At 35.1% G+C, this 17,438-nt stretch overlaps 1 protein-coding gene across 48 annotated transcripts in view; it reads right to left on the bottom strand.

Annotated features, from left to right (window-relative positions):
* PTPRD (protein tyrosine phosphatase receptor type D) overlaps positions 1–17,438 on the bottom strand; it is a 1,163,353-nt gene that overhangs the window by 80,264 nt on the left and 1,065,651 nt on the right. For 24 of the 48 annotated variants that reach the window (XM_077171994.1, XM_077171996.1, XM_077171995.1 and 21 more), the window contains 4 exons: positions 16,464–16,673; positions 12,998–13,158; positions 7,634–7,648; positions 5,227–5,339 (listed from right to left, as the gene is read on the bottom strand). In XM_077171994.1, the coding sequence (XP_077028109.1) occupies positions 5,227–5,339; positions 7,634–7,648; positions 12,998–13,158; positions 16,464–16,673 (499 nt within the window). The remainder of the gene's footprint in view (positions 1–5,226; positions 5,340–7,633; positions 7,649–12,997; positions 13,159–16,463; positions 16,674–17,438) is intronic. The other 24 variants (XM_077172005.1, XM_077172019.1, XM_077172006.1 and 21 more) reach the window with 2 other exon arrangements.

Raw genomic sequence — 17,438 nt, 5'->3', positions numbered from 1 at the left:
TTTGCACCCTTTTCCTCTGAACATGTTTTATGCCTTTTCTGCTTTATCATGGAAATAAGTTTGTGGAAATTCCTTAGCAACTCAGGGAATAAGTGAGCACTTATCTAATTAAAAAAAGAAAGGTCTTTAATTTAGAGCTGTAATAACTCTATTTATTTTTCTTGTTTTTAAAAGCATCTTATTTAGTTCATAAGATATAATGAGATAATTGTTTAATTGGCACCCAATTACAAAAATTACTTGTAAGTGTGACACATTTTATAGTTAAATGGGGATAAAAAAAAATCAGTCACTTTTGAGGCATGATTCAATTTATTTCTCTGGCTGATTGGCAGATTGAAGTCTGACTGAGCCTTGGATCTCTCAGAACCCACTCAAACTACTTAATTTCAGTTAATTTTCTTCTGCACAACAGGGCTGCCATATTTGATGAAACCTTTTGTGAGGCTTAATTATTACCCCTTCTTTACCTTAACTCTCCCATGTGGCACAGAGACCTCTAAAATTTGTGCACCAGGTTAATGATTTTAATTCTGTGTTTCATAGGCAACTTGTAGAAAGGTAAGAATGTGACAGAATTTCTTCAGCTATTCCAGTTATGGAAGAATAACAGACTTAAAAATTAAATCCTACTGAGAGATTGGGTATTTTCATGTTTACTCAAAGAGAACTTGGCACTGCTGTGACCCACTCACTGGCATATGGGCTTATCTAACACATACACATTTTTGGATAACACACATGGACCTGGGATCTTGGTCTCAGATACAGAACTGTGGGCTATTCCAAATGTCAAGGCAAAGTGTGAAATTTATCTATGTAGTTACTTCATCCAATGAGGAGGGAAGCCAGAAATAAATTTGATCCTTTCTGGACAAGGTAAGAGAGGAAAATCTTTAGGTTAGAGCCCTTTAGATCTCTTTACGTTATTGAAGAATGTAGACAATAAAAAGTGAAAGGAAAGCAATACATGTCCTGTGCTGGTAGTTTAGACTGTGAAATTTTATAATATCCTCATGCAGAACTGAAAATTTTATGACAAGTACAACATATTTGTACCAAAATGATTGTCTAGATATCACCAAAGATGAAATATTGCTTTCTCATATTTCGTGTCAAAAATCTATACCTAATCTTCAGCACTGGGAGTAATTTAAAATTGGGGTTAGAAATTCAAACTTACCCCAAGGACTTAGGTTTCAAATGATTTTGATATCTGTATCTGATCAGGTCTTTCCTTATACAAATTATATGATTGACAGGATGTTTGGAATGTTCTAAATTTGGCTGTTTAGAAATCTTGTAAAGTACTAAAGTTTATGACAACCTCTAGTTTTATAGGAGTGTCTCATTCACCTCTCCAAGTAAAAACTGCCAGTCCAGATATGCCAATGTAATTTAGAATATTTTTCGCTAACACTTCTGTACATTACGGATTCATTCAAAATTGTTTTCCTCTCCCACTGGAAGCAGTTGGTTTGCCTGGAAAGTTCCAAGCAAACTGTGGATGCTTTCATAATCTAAAGAAATAAATCATTAGAATAGCAACTATGTCAAATCATCTACCTTGATGCACTTGTACTGATAGTATATTCACCACTCTGTGCTTTGCTTTATCTGTAGGCAATGTTGAGAAATGCCTCATTTTATGAGGGCAATAGCAGATTTCTCAGTAAAAGGAACCCAACACATAACCACATCAGCCCTATCCCCTTCCCTCAGTTACCTCCTTTGCAGTACCCCCCTACCTAGTTCTTCTACCTTGCAGAAAATAAAACCTATATATTTGAAAGCAAAAGAACAACAAACCCAACAAAGCTGATATCCTGAATGTATAGCCTTTCTGTAGTTTCTCTATTTTCAGTTAAAAAAAAAAATCGCATATTATTTGATGGTGTGTTGGTGGTTGGGAGATGCATACATATTCCAGTAGGATCTAAACACTTAAGTTAAGTTTATTCAGATTTTAATGACATGGTAACTCTAATTGAAGTTAATTTAAGGGAAATTCTGCTTTTACTAACAAAAGAACTGCAGTTCTTGATTTCACTGTGACTGTTTGCATATTAAGAACACGTTAACAGAGTAAGTTAACAGTGTAACAAAGTAAGACAAATCTACTGGGGTAAGATTTTTCTCCTTTGATATTTGGTTGAGTAGTACAATGGCTTGACCTGTGTCTAGGGACCTTAAGATGTACAATAATAAGGAAAAAGAATATCATTTGATGTATTGTATTTTTAATAAGAATGGTAATACTCCAGTCTGTGAAAAGGATTATAGCAAAGGAGTTCCTAGTAGAAACAGATCACAGATGTTCTGCTCAAATAGCTTCACAGCAAACTGCAAACTTCACAGATAAACTATAGCCCTGCAAGAAAAAGTATGCCTTAAATCCTCTCCAGCTCTTTTCACATCAACGATGTGGAATTACTGTGTCTACAAGTGCCACAAATTCTGCCATTTCTTAATAACTTTACTTTCTCAATGTAAATTAAAAATTAATTACAATAAATTAATTTTATATGTTAGCACTTGGTAGCAGGTTTTTTTCCCCTCATGTTTCATTTTAATTATGATGAATACTAAATATATCGGTAAGATTTTGCATCTAAATAAATGGAGTGCAGAAAATTAGGCTTATCTATCTAGTTATTATTCCATTATTTATTGGATGAAGAGGGAAATACAGTGACGATTGATGAGGTAAAGGCTGAGGAAATTAATGCCTTCTTTGCCTAAATTTTTAATAGCAATATCAACTGTTGTGTGGGTATCCAGCTGCCTGAGCTAGAAGACAATGATGGGGAACAGAATTTAGTCTCCCTGATCCTGGAAAAAAATGGTCAGCAACCTGCTGCACCACTTAGACATGCACAACTGGAGAGACTGGAGGGGATACACCTAAGGGTATCAAGGGTGTTGATCAAAGTACTCACTGAGCCTCCTTCCCTCATCAGCAGTCCTGCCTAACTGTGGATGTTCCTCTTGACTAGAGGTTTCCAAATAGGACATCCATCAACAAGATGGTCAAGAAGGATGATCCAGGAAACTACAGGCCTATCAACCTGGCCTTGATGCTGGGGAAGGTCATTGAGCAGCTGGCTCATCCTGGCTTTTGTCAGCAACTGCGTGGCCAGCAGGACCAGGGCAGGGATTGTCCCCCTGTACTCACACTGGTGAGGTCATACCTCAAATCCTGTGTCCAGTTCTGGAGCACTCACTTCAAGAAAGACATTGAGGTGCTGGAGCATGTCTGGAGATGGGCAATGGACCTGGGGAAGGGTGTGGACCATAAGTCCTATGAGAAGCAGCTGAGGGAGCTGGGAGTGTTTAGCCTGGAGAAAAGGAGGCTGAGAGGAGACCCTATGCTCCCTACAACTGCCTGGAAGAAGCCAGATGGGGGCAATCTCTTTATCCAAGCTAACAAGGGATACAAGGAAGAGGAAATGGCCTCAAGGTATGCTGGAGAGGCTCAGATTAGATATTAGGAAAAAATTCTTCATGATGAAAGGGTCATGAGTCATCGGAACAGGCTTCCCAGGAAAGCGGTGGAATCACTGGCCCTGGAGTGCTCAGAAAACATGTGGGTGTCACACTTCAGGACATGGCTTATTGTTGAACATAAGGTGCTTGGCTTGGTTAATGGTTGGAGTTAATGATTTTAGAGATCTTTTCCAAACAAAACAATTCTGGGATTCTCGTAAGCCATTTACTCTACTCATTATATATCTGTATAAAAAATAATTACTTCTTTTAGGCATAAGCTAGACTTCAAGAACACTATTTTTTCTTTTCACGTTTCAAAGATTTGCATGTATATTTCTTTCACTGTAAAACTCTTTAAAGTTTTTACAAAAGTGCTGAATAACAGATAAAAACTTCACCCAGAAACAAAGAACCAACACTGAAATTGTAGCCTTAGAAGGACACTGAATAAAACTTTTCAATTATTTGTATTTACTGTATTTAAGTTCCTATGCTAGACAGGTCCCAGAGCATGTTAACAAGATTCCCACACTAAGATGAAATTAAATTAGAAGATGTGCTCCTGAAACAGACCTGATTTGCCCCAGCTGCTAGGAGCAGTGTACTGGAACAGACTGAAAAAGCAAGGCTTGAGCAAAACTCAAGCCTCCAGACTCTTCCCTTTCTACTTCTGCCATGTGCATGAAGTTTGGGTCTTCTGCCACATTCACTGCTCTGCAGACACACTCCTTCTGGGGCAACATCATCTCAATACAGTCATTATTCAGAAGATCAGGAAGGAGATTTGCATGTTCACTTAACCCTTTAATGGTATTTATCCTGTCAACTTCAGCAGCTAATTCTCAGCATCTCAAGCACTTAATTACCTGCTTTTATGAACTTGAATTCACTACCTTTTTTACTTAATATAGTAAGCATGACAAAAACAAGAGTCTCAGGAAGATTTAGCATCTAATTAGCATCAGACTCCATGCAAATATATTGCAGTAGAAAACAAGTCTACTGGGGCAAAACTTAATCAAAACAAAGCCAATTAAAGTAAAAGTTGACTTCTGCAAAGGTGGTAAAAGTACTATTTTAAATATTTCTCTGTTTGTGCTTCTTTACTATCAGATTAAACAGCTTTAATAAAACAGTGATTAATGAAAAAGAAATTAAAGTATTTGAGAGTGTGTTCCTTCTGACCTCAAATTACTGACATAATTATATCCTCCTTGACCATAATATACAGCCTTATTTTCAACATCAAGACCATTTATCTAGTTATGCATTTCCCTTCTGTATTGTAGATTTGCAAACCAGTGGAACTCACAATGATGTTGATATATTACCTGATAATGCAGTAGATAAAAGAGAAGCTTATTTTCAAAGAAGCGTCCATAAAAATATCATTAATAAACAGAGGGATGTACATTTCCCAGTAACATTTTCTAGCATGGTTAGGTTTAAGTTGGAATTTTAGCAAATAAAGCACACCCATACAGCAAATGTGTCTTTGGGCTTTTTTTTTACAAAACTTCAATTTTTTTTTCAAGCAGGCTTTTTTTTAAATAAAGAAATTACTTAATTATTTCAAAAACTAATGAAGAAATATATTTTGCAGCAAAAACCAAAAAATCACCCCCCAAACCCTCAATCAAAATACATATTTCTAAACAATCTGTGTTTCTTTTCTGCAATAGCATCAGTAATCAGCTGTGATCACAGAGGTCTCAGTGAGATATTATTGTCTCTTACCCGGAGTTTGAAAGTTAAGGCGTCGCAGCTCCACTGGATCTGTGGGATGGTGCGAGGGGATCTCCTTGCTGTTGGGTATGCTGCTCTTCCTAGAATCAGATTCAGCCCTCTTCCTGCATGGAGAAGGTGAATACACATAAACAGAAGATAGACATGTTAGATTCAGAAAGGTGCCTGTATGTTTGGCATTACATTCTAAAGGCAAGATGTTTATTTCTGAAAAAGTATTTGATGCAGTGCAAAGGTAATATAATTATGAGTGGTGGGTATGGTACCTACAATTTGCAGTGGTAAAATGGTCAGAGAGAAAATAGCTGCATTCTACCCTAAATTGCTCTTCCAGAACATCCTTCTCGTCATCCTAATACTTTACTTTTATAACATTAAGCCTATAAAAATTCAGACGATTCTCCTATTTTAAATGCTACCTAGCTATACCTTATACTTTTATACCTTTATAGAAAAGCAGCAATCTCTTGAGCTAGACCACCCTAAGTTATTGTGATTAAATATTTCTTATCCTATACACATAGCTCTGCATTGCTATAAAAAATAATTTGCATTCTTTAGGTATTTTTAATAGGAGAAAGAACAGTACAGAAGACACCAATTAAGAAGACATCTATTCTTTTCACTTTCTAGGATGTAAGAATTTGCTCTGTTTCCTCTCATCTCTGTAAGAGCTGAAATCGGCAATCTTCATATGTCTTATCAGGTCTACATATATTCAAGGCTTAGATCTGTATGAATATTTCTAATCAAATTAATGCTTTCACTGCAAAGGAAGGAAAATGAAACAAAAAAAAATCAGAATTAAAGAGATAAAAGAGAATGAAAGTTGCCTATGTTTCCCTTTCTCTAGAGAGAAGCAGAATCCATGTGTGTTCTCACTGACATTTTTGCTAAAACTGACTTCTGTTATCTGTATGTATCTGATGTGAAACACGGAGAACAGTGTTACATGAAGAGTAGCTACCACTCTCCATTTTTATACAGAGAGTGGAATCTTTCTTTACAAGTTATTTGTGGGGTCCTGAATGAAAGCACATTGTGGCTGATATTTTTTATGTAATGTAAAATGAAGAAGCACAGGAAGAGTTATGTTGTGAAAACAGAACTGAGATTATTTTAAGGGTAACGATAGCAGAATGTTTTCCAGGTGCCCAATATTCACGTTCACATAACACTTTCTTTTTCCTCATTGACTCACAATGATAAATCTATCATTACTCCAGTCAATTTCTTGCTGCTTTTGAAATAATGAAGACCAGGTGACATACTCTGAGATTTCAAAAGATATGAAAAAAAGTTATGAAAAAATATGCCTGAATTTTTGAAAGTCACTATGGTTGTACTGGAAAAAACAAAAAGTTTTACTGTAAAAACACTCCACCTGTTCTCCAGCACATACCTTAACATATGTATTAACTTCTCTTTAGTGAAGCAATAAAAATTTAAATCTGATTATTCTGTTTTTAGTCTTCTTAAAACAAAATTCGTACACATAAACTCATTTGAGGTTCCTTTCTTTTGATTTTGGCTATTGCAAACTCCTTTCACAGTAGCACTTGGCCCTAGTGCTCTTTCTTCTTACTGAAGATCTGTGACATAGCTTTCAATAAGTCTTTTACCCTGTACTTCCTTCTCTTTAAGTCTAGGAGTTGTAAGCCTCCTTAAGTTTCTGGAACTGTCCAGGGCCAAGCTTCATTTAACTTTTTTCCACTTGGAAGTTAGTACCAGGCTGCAATTTCATATTAATCTAATAAAACCACAAAAATATCTTCCAATCATGTATCTGAATATTTCGAGAACTTATAGAATAACAGAATGGTTTATTATGAATTATTAATTGAAGGAACATTCTGGTTTTTTTTAATCTCTCCAGCCTGTAGAAGAGATCTCAATTCTTCCAGATTGTGCAATGATTCTGAGATAGGTGGGGAAAAAAATTCCAGAAAGGAGGAAATGTATCACTGTATCATTGTCACTGGTAGAACTGTAAGTCAGTGTTTATGTATATGGGACATTACGAAGATTCAGAGCAGCTAATGCCTCAACTACAACCATGGATTCCTTCAAGAACTGTGATTATTGTGTACAACCACTGCTTGCACAGCACTAAAACACAAATAAAATCAAATGAGCATTGTCAAGCTCTGCTATCTCTTGAAAATTAACCCCATGGAGACACAAAAAAACCTCAGTGAAAATTTGCTGCTTGTATTACATTATTTTTCAGCACTGTAAATAACATAGCAAATCTTGCACTTGCTCTCATTGACAGATTACTGCCTACATTCACTTAAGACTGACAGATGCTTTGTCTTAGATCATTATCATGATGATTTTTTTTTCTTTTTTCTCCTTTTCTGTATTAAATGAAGAGTGATTATTTTTCACTTCTCACCTGTCAGGTTTACTGCTCCATTTTAATGCAGCAAGGAGGGAAGAAAAGGTGAAATGTTAGTTGACCAGCAGCACAGAGAATAATCATGAAAACAGGAGATAGAAGAAATTTTGATTTGCAGTAAAGATATGTAACTAAACAAAATTAAGCTATGACAGCTCATCAAAATATTCAATGCTTGGAAATCATAGAATAAATGAAGGACCCAAGGTCATGTCCAAAGTGAATCTTCTGTTGAAAAATAAACCTCTATCTGCTAAGAAATTAGACTTCAAATTTTAACCGGTGAGACAATGGAGAATGGGTGTTTATTTTGAGCCATGAAAGTAATGTTAACATTACATTGAAAAATTACTTCTCACTGAGATGTAGCCCCCTCTTACTTTCTAGAGAGAATAGAGATGAAAGGAGGGAAGAGAGGAAAAATGAAAGTGGAGGGCAGAATGGGAAGGAGAAACAAGGTTTAATATATGACACACATAAGACCTGCACTAAATTTAAAAAATAGTAGTAAAAAGAAATGAAAATTTCTAAAACTATTTTACAAAACCAGGTAATAAAATAGCAAGAAATTTTTAACAGTACCCTGGAAAGAAAGGGAATCATAAATCTTTTTCCAATGAAGTATTACACGCCTTTTTTGATTTAGAATGACTGCCTAGAGGTCTACTGTGATCTGTATAGATCTGTAGTGATCTATGATCTATAAAGTTTAGGTAAACAGGAAAAATAATTTATTATCTCTCACCAATGTGTTTTATTATACACAGACACTATAACTACAGTGTCTATCTTTCTCTGTGTTGATCATAACAAACAGGGGTTCTACAAACATTTTAATAGCTTGTACTCTGCAATGACCACATTAAACACACAGTATGAGAAAGTCTTTAAAATTCTTCATCATCACTTAAGATTTCCCATTTTCCTGTTTTACATTTCAGTGCTTTTTAACATCTGGTTTTTTTTTTTCTCTTGGAAGCATATTTCTTCTTATAGTTCAAGATTCAGCAGGGGACCAGCATTCAAAGGAAGTGATTCTGCCTCTATACTCCACATTAGTGAGACCCCATCTGGAGTGCTGCATCCAGTATTGGGATCATCAGTACAAAAAAGACATGGATCTGTTGTAGTAGATCTAGAAAAGGGTCACAAAGATGATCAGGGGGATGGAACAGGAAAGGCTGAGAAAAGTGGATTGTTCAGCCTGGACAAGAGAAGGCTTTGGAAGACTTTCTTGCATCCTTCTGGTACTTAAAGGGACTTATAAGAAAGATGGGGATAGTAGAGCCCATAATGACAGCACAAGGGGTAATGGTTTTAAAGTGAAAGAGGGTAGATTCAGACTAGCCAGAAGAAAGAATAGGGTTTTTTTATGATGAAGGCCATGAAGCACTATTTAATTTGATTCCCCAGAGAGGTGGTGGATGCCCTATCCCTGAATACTTTCAAGTCCTGTGGGTTGGGCTCTGAGAAACCTGACCTAGATGAAAATGTCCCTGCTTATGGCAGGGGGTTGGACTAGATGACTTTTAAAGGTCCTTTCCAACCCAAACTAATCTGTAATGCTATGATTCAGAGTGCTGGAGCTACTATGTTCAAAAGATTTAAGTTTAGGCTACAGTCTTCTGACCCAAAACAAAAAGCTGCACTTGATAAAAGCAAACAATACAAAGTCTGTCAAGATGGCTTTAACTTCCTTAGAAATTGAAAAATCTAGAATGAGGAACCTTTTTCTCTTCATCAGTGGAAAACTGAAATTAGGGAACTTGTGATTTCTTAAAAACTACAAGGACTATCCTCACAAATTAATTTGTTAAAAGAAAAAAAAAGAAAAATACACCCAAAACCTGAGAATGAGATGACAGGATGCATCATGGGGACAATCACTTTTCTCTCTAGTTTGTGCATTTCTGAGAAATACCACACAATTTCTAGAGCTCTTTAACATTCACTAATTAAGTTCCTAATCAACCTAATCCTATGTAATTGAACATGTATCAAACATATAAAATACATGTAAACTGTGACTGAAGCAGACCTCCTAATGGTTAGGCATTTCCTGGAGGACACACACCATCTATCTATCTATATCTATCTATCTATCTATCTAGGTTTGCTTTTGTTTGAGATTTTGGATACAAATCTTACTGTGCTGAATAACACACTCCATCTTTGAACAAAGAAAAGATTTGTTTTCTTGTCAACAAGAAGATGGCCAAAAAGGAAGTAAGATTTATTTAATTTACTTGAATCTCTTGATTTGATTGTTTATAAAGTTTAATAGATGGAAAGATCTGCTACAAAATAGGTGTCTCTGTTTACTATGACTGCAGAGTGGTTTCACTGCTGCAAGGACAGAGAACACTGAACTAGTTAATGGCCAAGTCAGTTCCATTTGCCAAGACACAGTCAACTGTAACTCAGGAAAAAATAGTTTTTACTAATAGTTTTTAGTGAGGGTAGTTGAATATGAGAACAAGTTGCCCAAACAGGTCATTGAGTTTTCATTCTTAGGTATACAAAACTTTGCCTCAGAGCAAATTGCTGCAGGTGACCATGCTCTGAGCAGGGCTGAGATGAAACACACTCCAGAGGTATGGCCCTTTGATTCTGTGAATCTGTGGATTCTTCTGCACACAGGAGTGTGAAGAATTGGTATGCAATATGGAATATGGTAAAATTCCATAAAATAAATATGAAATTTGGTTCCATAATTGGCCTCATCTGTGTTGGCTATAATACCAATGACAAGAAAAGGTACACTTCAGTATTGTTCTCATCTATTACTGTTTCTTACTAAGCTGCAATGACCTTTTGGTTATATTCCAATATATGATCCAAAAACTTGTCCATGAAATATCTTTGCTTTCAGATTTTAGGAAAAGTAAATGCAGAGGCAATAACCTTTTTACAGCCTAACAACAAATAATAAAGAGTTCAAACATGCATTTCTTGTCTTTGGAACAGTTTAATATACTACAACCCATGAAACTTATCCACACTATCTAATAATGCCTGTTTTAAAGAAGGGGAAGGCTTCTCCCCATAAAATTATTCTTTTGGAAACTGCAGTTGTAATTTCTCTGTGATTGTAATTAAATGTATAAGTAGTATTGTAAATCATGAGCTTAGTGGTCCAAGTCTGATCAAAAAGGTTTCTATGGACAAAGGGAATTAAACATAGTTGACCTTTATTTGAGTTACTACTCTTTGCACTTCAGAAGACACAGTCATTTACTGGTCATCCTCTTTGCACTGCACATTCTTTAACAAAATCGTCTGTAATTTTTTTTGCATATATGTTCATAACTAGACTGATGCCCTCTACCTTCATTTTCTTTTCTCACTATCATACTTGTTGCACTTATATCCCAATATAGTCTAGAAATATACTTGTAAAATTTTCTGTATCCACAGAAAATTCTGAAAATTACTTGTTTGCCTGTTTCTTTAATATATTTCATCCAACTCCTGTAGCCACATTAGGTCTATTTAACTCACAAACTAAACTTCACTGTTTTCTTGAAGCAATATGTTAGATATCCCAACTGTCTTGTTACTGCTCTTCTACAGTCAGCAAATCTATCAAAAACTAGCAGTAAACTTGCATTCAGGTTACCTACTCTTGGAAAAAATATCCAATTATATACTATATTTTTACAGAAATAAAAGTTCATAGAGGAGCACAGACTGCTAAAACTGTAGTCATAATTTCTTGGAGGTAATTTGCCAAATCAGTGCAGTTTAACAAATTAGGGTAAACAGCTGAAAATAGAAAAATAAATAAATACATATGGACAGTTGCCCAAACAGTTCCAGTACAAGTAGTAAATAACAGATGGAAAACATGTCCCCTATTCTCAGCGAATGACAATCTCTTCACACTACTGATGAGCAAATTTTACCTGCTCATATGAGAATATTCCCTTTTTTTTTTTTTTGGTATTAGACTAGAAGATTTTTATTTTAGTTCCATATAACTCTCAAAGTAGTTGCAAATCTACTTAATATACCATTGTTTGGATTTCTTTTGTAATATGGGAGAAGATTTACTTTAAAAATAATTAGAAGAAAGGAGTATTTCACTTTTAGCACATCTCCAATGACCAGTTTTTGAAGTGACTGACAAAAACAGAGTTGGTAACTAATTTGATTGGCTGAGACACCGTGAACTACCAGAAACATTCAGGAGGCATAGTATCTGCAAGCAACAGATGCTGTATGATTCTAGCCCTGAAACCATTCTATAAGTGTGTATCTATTTGGAATCAAAAGGTGAAGTTAACTCTGGAGTGGTTATTGACTGCCAAAGAGAGAATTCTTTCCAAAACATGAAGAGAGGTCTCTTCATGAAACTTGAGAGGTATTTGACCAGAGACACCAAATGTGGGAAGAGCATACAGGCTCAGATTTAAATATTTATATGCCGGTAATAGCATCATAGCCATTGGTTTTAGAAGACATACTTCATTTTAAAATTATCCCTAGTGTGCCCCTCCTCAGAAATTTTTTTGGCAGCATCTTTGTAATATTCCTCTAATCTACTTTATCAATATATTTCAAAAATGTACTAGGAATTAAATACAAAGATTAAAAATAACCTTTTTGAGTTTTATTCTTTGGTTTTGGTTTAGTATCTTGACCCATGTTAACTCATTTACACTGTAAAAGGCTGCTACATATAAATTACGGCATCATATTCACTGAGTATGTTGTAAGGCAAAGGGAAGTCCTTTGTGTAATAGCAAAACTAAATCTGTGTCATAGAGAGTGAAAGAAGAATGAGTGAAATTTGATCTCATTGCAAGATTAGTAGAAAACAGCTATTTGATGTCTCTTTAATCTCTCAGATCACAGCTCCAAATTCATATAGATACATTGCCAAATTGAGGCCAACTGTCAAAAGTTGAAATTCAAATTACTTGAGTGGAGATGAAAATCACATTTAGCAACAAGCTGAATGTAACCCCTAATGCATTACTATTATACATCTATAAACAAGTTCTAAAAAGTCAAATGTGCAAAATCCATACATATTTATGTGCGAGCACATATTTACTTTCTTTGCATACAAATGTATCTTTGCATACAAATGTATGCAAAGTGGAAAAAACATTTAAATGCCATAGTGTTAATATAGTATAATCAGCATAAAAATGTACTCATATATCTGTAATTATTGAAAACTTTCAGTCAAAAATTTCTGCAGCATGCTGGAAGCCATTAATAAATTTCAAAATGTTCCAAAGCAATGACAGTTAATATTGTAGTGCAAAAATACAGTGTGGAACAACTACTACAAAGTGACCAATATAGAGGATAAATGACATACCTTGCAAGAAAGCTAAAAGGTAAACCTACCTTTTATAAAGAAGTATAGCAATAACAATACAGATGATAAACACCACTGCAAGAACTGGTCCAACAACCCAAATCAAGCCTTCTTCCTCATCTGTAATTGGTTGGGGATCAAGATCCATTGACACAACAGGATCTGAATATGGGCTTGTTGCATACATGGTCTGTAGAAATAAAAATAGTTCTTAATCAGAAAGCAATGCATTAATATGTTAACTATCCCACATCTAAAATAAATGTATAGAAGGTAATGATGCAATGAACACAGCAAACTGGAAATGCTATTTTTCTTGAAGGAAATACACAAACTTGCAAATTGAACAGTGTGTTGTTATTATCATTTTTATTTTGTGTTCCACATATTAGAAATGACCTGCAGACAAATCATGTAGCACAGACCTCACAGTCCTCACAGAACACTTTGCAAGCTAAGCAGAGAATGAAAAACTGAATAGGAAACAGAATTATAGCCCACCAGTTACCAATTTTTGGGTTTTGTTTTAGTTTCATACTGGTTTAACACTTTCTTCCTGCACAATATGAAAGAGTACTTGAGACATAACAAGACTGCTATAGACAAAAATGAAGGGGACTGAATGTAGGAGGTTTTTGGAAAAGGGTCTTGCAATGATAGTACTGTTTTTGACCAGTCAAAAACTGTCTGACAGAATATACCTACACAAGGTGGAGACAACTTGAATTTAAGACTGAAAAATGGGAGAATCCATTGTAGAATATAAAGGGAAGCTAAACACTCAGTGTTTCATAAGGATTAAACTAAAATTATGAACCAACGGAGGTTGTTGAAAATCTTTGGTTTACTACATGATGTAAAGCCAGGTGGCCTAGGATAAAACCCGTGATAAAGACAATTCTTTTTTATTCTTGTCTGACCTGAGATGTTTCATCTGGGGCTGAGTGCAGAGTTACAATTACAGACTGGAGAGGCTGAAGAGTCAGCCTGCTGAAACTGGATCATTTTAAGAAGTCTAAATTATAGTAAAATCAGAAGTGTAAAATTGTTTGTACATATTTCTTGCTTGTGCTAGTGTGTCTTCATCAGCATTAAACTAGGATTTGAACTACAGATCTTGCAAAAGACTTAAAAACTTGATTCCATGGTAGATCAGAAATGTCAGCTAATACAGAATAAGATAACTGGGAGAAGAGATTAGCTTCCATTTATGTTTGCACCGCATTCTGAAAGATGCCCTAAGCCAGGACAAGTGTTATCAAAGGAGACATATTTTTTTACACTTCATTTGGCCCTGTTTTGGGCTCTGGGCTATGACAGTGTCTGGGTTTGAGACAGGATTAGGACTGGCAAAGCTGAGGCACTTACTTAAGTGTTACTGAGTTAGCACCCATGCCAACAATCTCCAGTTATATTATAGCATTTTACTACACCTGGCATCTGGCACCAAAACCTCCCTATGTTTTACGTCTATGATCATTGTCTGGAAACTGGGGAGTCTTCACATTCCATTCCTGAGACACCCAAGTAAACTGATTTTTTTTCCCTCAGGTTTAGTACTCTCAAGAAATAAAAAAGGCTCATTGCTCTGAGAAGAAACTCTTTGTATTTCCCCTCTTCCTTTGGAGTGGATGGCAAAAATGCCTGGAAAAAGATATAGAGGGATATTGAAAGTAACAGTGTAAACACTTACTTCCTTTTCTTCAATAAATAGGATTTCACTTTCAATTTTAAACCATCTTGTATTAATGAAAAATTTAAACTCATTTAGTATTTTAAAATTTTATCTTATTTTTTCCTTCCTCTTGATGACATTCTTAACATATTTATAGATTTTAATCATAGCTCTCCAGCTCCCATTTTACTAAGTTGAACAAATTCAGACCTTCCCATGACGTTTTTTAATTCAAGCTCTCTATTCTACCAATCAAGAGAGAAATTTTGTGCTCTCTGAATAAGAAGCCTTTTGTAAAATGTAACATCTGAATATCAAGAAAAATGTCCCTTTCAAGTTACATCTGTAGAACCTGTAATCCTAGAAGAAAATCAGCTATATATGCTGGGAGCTGATACACTGGAGCGTTGAAAGTCATTGAAAGCTGAATCTGACACACCCTTAAATAATTCTTCACAGTCTGTGGCTACCTCATGCTACTCAAGCACATAAATGTTTCAGATGGCATGCTGAAGTGTCTTATAGATAGCCTAAGTTCAGTAATGCCTTTTGAAGTCTTTCAAGAGTAGGATCCTATATACATTTTGTTATATGTGTCAGTTTACAAACCTATTTCTTCCCGCTTTTTCATCCTGATTTCTAACAAAGCAATACATTTAGGTCATTTATACCTTAATTAATATAAAAAAACACAAGAAACTGCACTTTATATTGAAAAGATGCATTTTAGTACAGGTAATTTATAACATACAGATTTATGGCCTCTTTAATTTATAGTAAAAAGCTGTCTACCTTCTCCAATCTGAACCTTTGTGATGCAACACCTTCAGAATTATCTGTCTATGCAGCCCATGTCAAAAAGTGAAAAGAGAACTTTTGATTTATGTTAGAGCTTGCAGGAGGCACTTTATTTTCAAATGAAGCTACGTGTCTAAAAGTATTCAAAGTGGAACTACCTCCTCATTGTGCTTAAGTAGGCACATTTCATTGACACCAAGAAAGCAATTGCAGCGTTATACACTGCAAGCATTTGACTAGAATTCAGATTATTGGTGTTGGATTTTCAAGTGATTGAATCTGCAAATGTACCTGTCAGGTTAAGTTACAAATTAGAAACATACTGTATTACACACTGTATGTTAAAATGCTAATGTGTATTGCATCTTTCAAAAGTCTTACATCTGTCTTTTTTTTTCTTCTTTTTTAATACATTAAATGCATTAGGTTAATTCATGCATAAATGGATGTGACTACAAAATGAATTGTGTAAAGAGAAATGACAGCTCATTTTCTAGTTTTTTTTTTTTTTTAGGAATTTTCCCTACTATTGAATTATTTTCTAACTTTCTAACAATTTACAGAAATTGTTATGGAATGACTGCAGCTAAAGAGGGTAGCTGTGCATGTCTCTAGTTCAATGGATCTTTCCAAGAACCCTGTATATCCTATACCATTATTCACTGGTAGCATCAAAAGACAGCTTTTAAATTCTTTTAAATACATAGAGAAAGATGCTGCTGTAAAGATCATGTCTCAGAAGCTGTGTCCATGGTCAAAAATATACACAATGTAATTTTCAAAGGATCATGACACAGCCAATAAAAGGTGACTCTTAGGTTTCAGTTATACACTGAAGTAATACACAAAGGTGCAAACAGAACAGGAGAGTTCAAGGAATTAATGGGCATTGAGTAAGGAAACACTCACTTTAAAGATGGTCTGACGTGTAATATTAAAAAAAAGCTTTAGGGAAGTGGAATAAGCGTTGAAAAAATGCTTCCATGATTGTGTAAGGTAATTTAGATATAGAACTAACTTACAGATTCTGAGTGCTCCATTACAGCCAATACAAAGAAGACATATTCTTGACCACTCTGCAGTTGCTTATTCTCAAATCCACCATAATGCTTCTTATCCCCCAATGTGAATTCCGTGGGAAGAACTTCAAAGTGAGCTGCAATATATGGCTTTAATTCAACTTCCCTCCCAAGACGAATGCTTCTGCGTTTCCTAGCTATCTCCTTAAGCAGCTTTAAAATGAAGGAAGGGAAAAGAAAGGGGGGGGGAGAGAGAGAGCAAGCATGAACAGAAAGATAACTGTAAACAATTTTAACGTAACTTATTGACAGTGTAATGAGAAAATTTAATGCATGACCAAGAACTACAAAAAACCAATTTATCCACATTTCATGGGATATATCAGTACCACTAAATCAATTGCAAAATCTTCCAAATTCTTGACATTCTTGTCAGGATAAAATATTAGGAGGCAATTGCAGCACTCAGACTACAAACATAAAACAATTTTTAGATACTGTTGTGTCTAGGAGGAGGTTGGGAGAGGATAAGAAAATCTATTTTCTCTGGGGACATAAAAATACACATAACATATTACATATTATCTATCTATCTATCTATCTATCTATCTATCTATCTATCTATCTATCTATCCATCTATCTATCTATCTATCTATCTATCTATCATCTATCTCTATATTGAGTCATAGAATAGAATCATAAAATCAATTACATTGAAAAGGGCCTCTAAGACTGATTCCAGCCAATAATCTAACATTGCCATGTCCACCCTTAAACCATGTCCCTAATTGCCAAAACTACACATCTTTTTAAATACCTCCAGGAACGATGACTGAATCACTTCTTCTGATAAACAAAGCTAAAATTTACATCAGTACAAGATTAGATGATAGGCTCAAACTTGGAAAACATACACTTACTAATAAAGGAACTTAATCTCAGCTAGTATAATCTGTTGATGAATTACTTATTAAATC

The sequence above is a fragment of the Agelaius phoeniceus genome, chromosome Z, assembly GCF_051311805.1.
Source record: "Agelaius phoeniceus isolate bAgePho1 chromosome Z, bAgePho1.hap1, whole genome shotgun sequence".
NCBI classification, from domain to species: Eukaryota; Metazoa; Chordata; class Aves; order Passeriformes; family Icteridae; genus Agelaius; species Agelaius phoeniceus.
The sequence above is the reverse complement of the archived record's forward strand: the minus strand, read 5'-3'. Positions and strand labels throughout refer to the sequence as shown.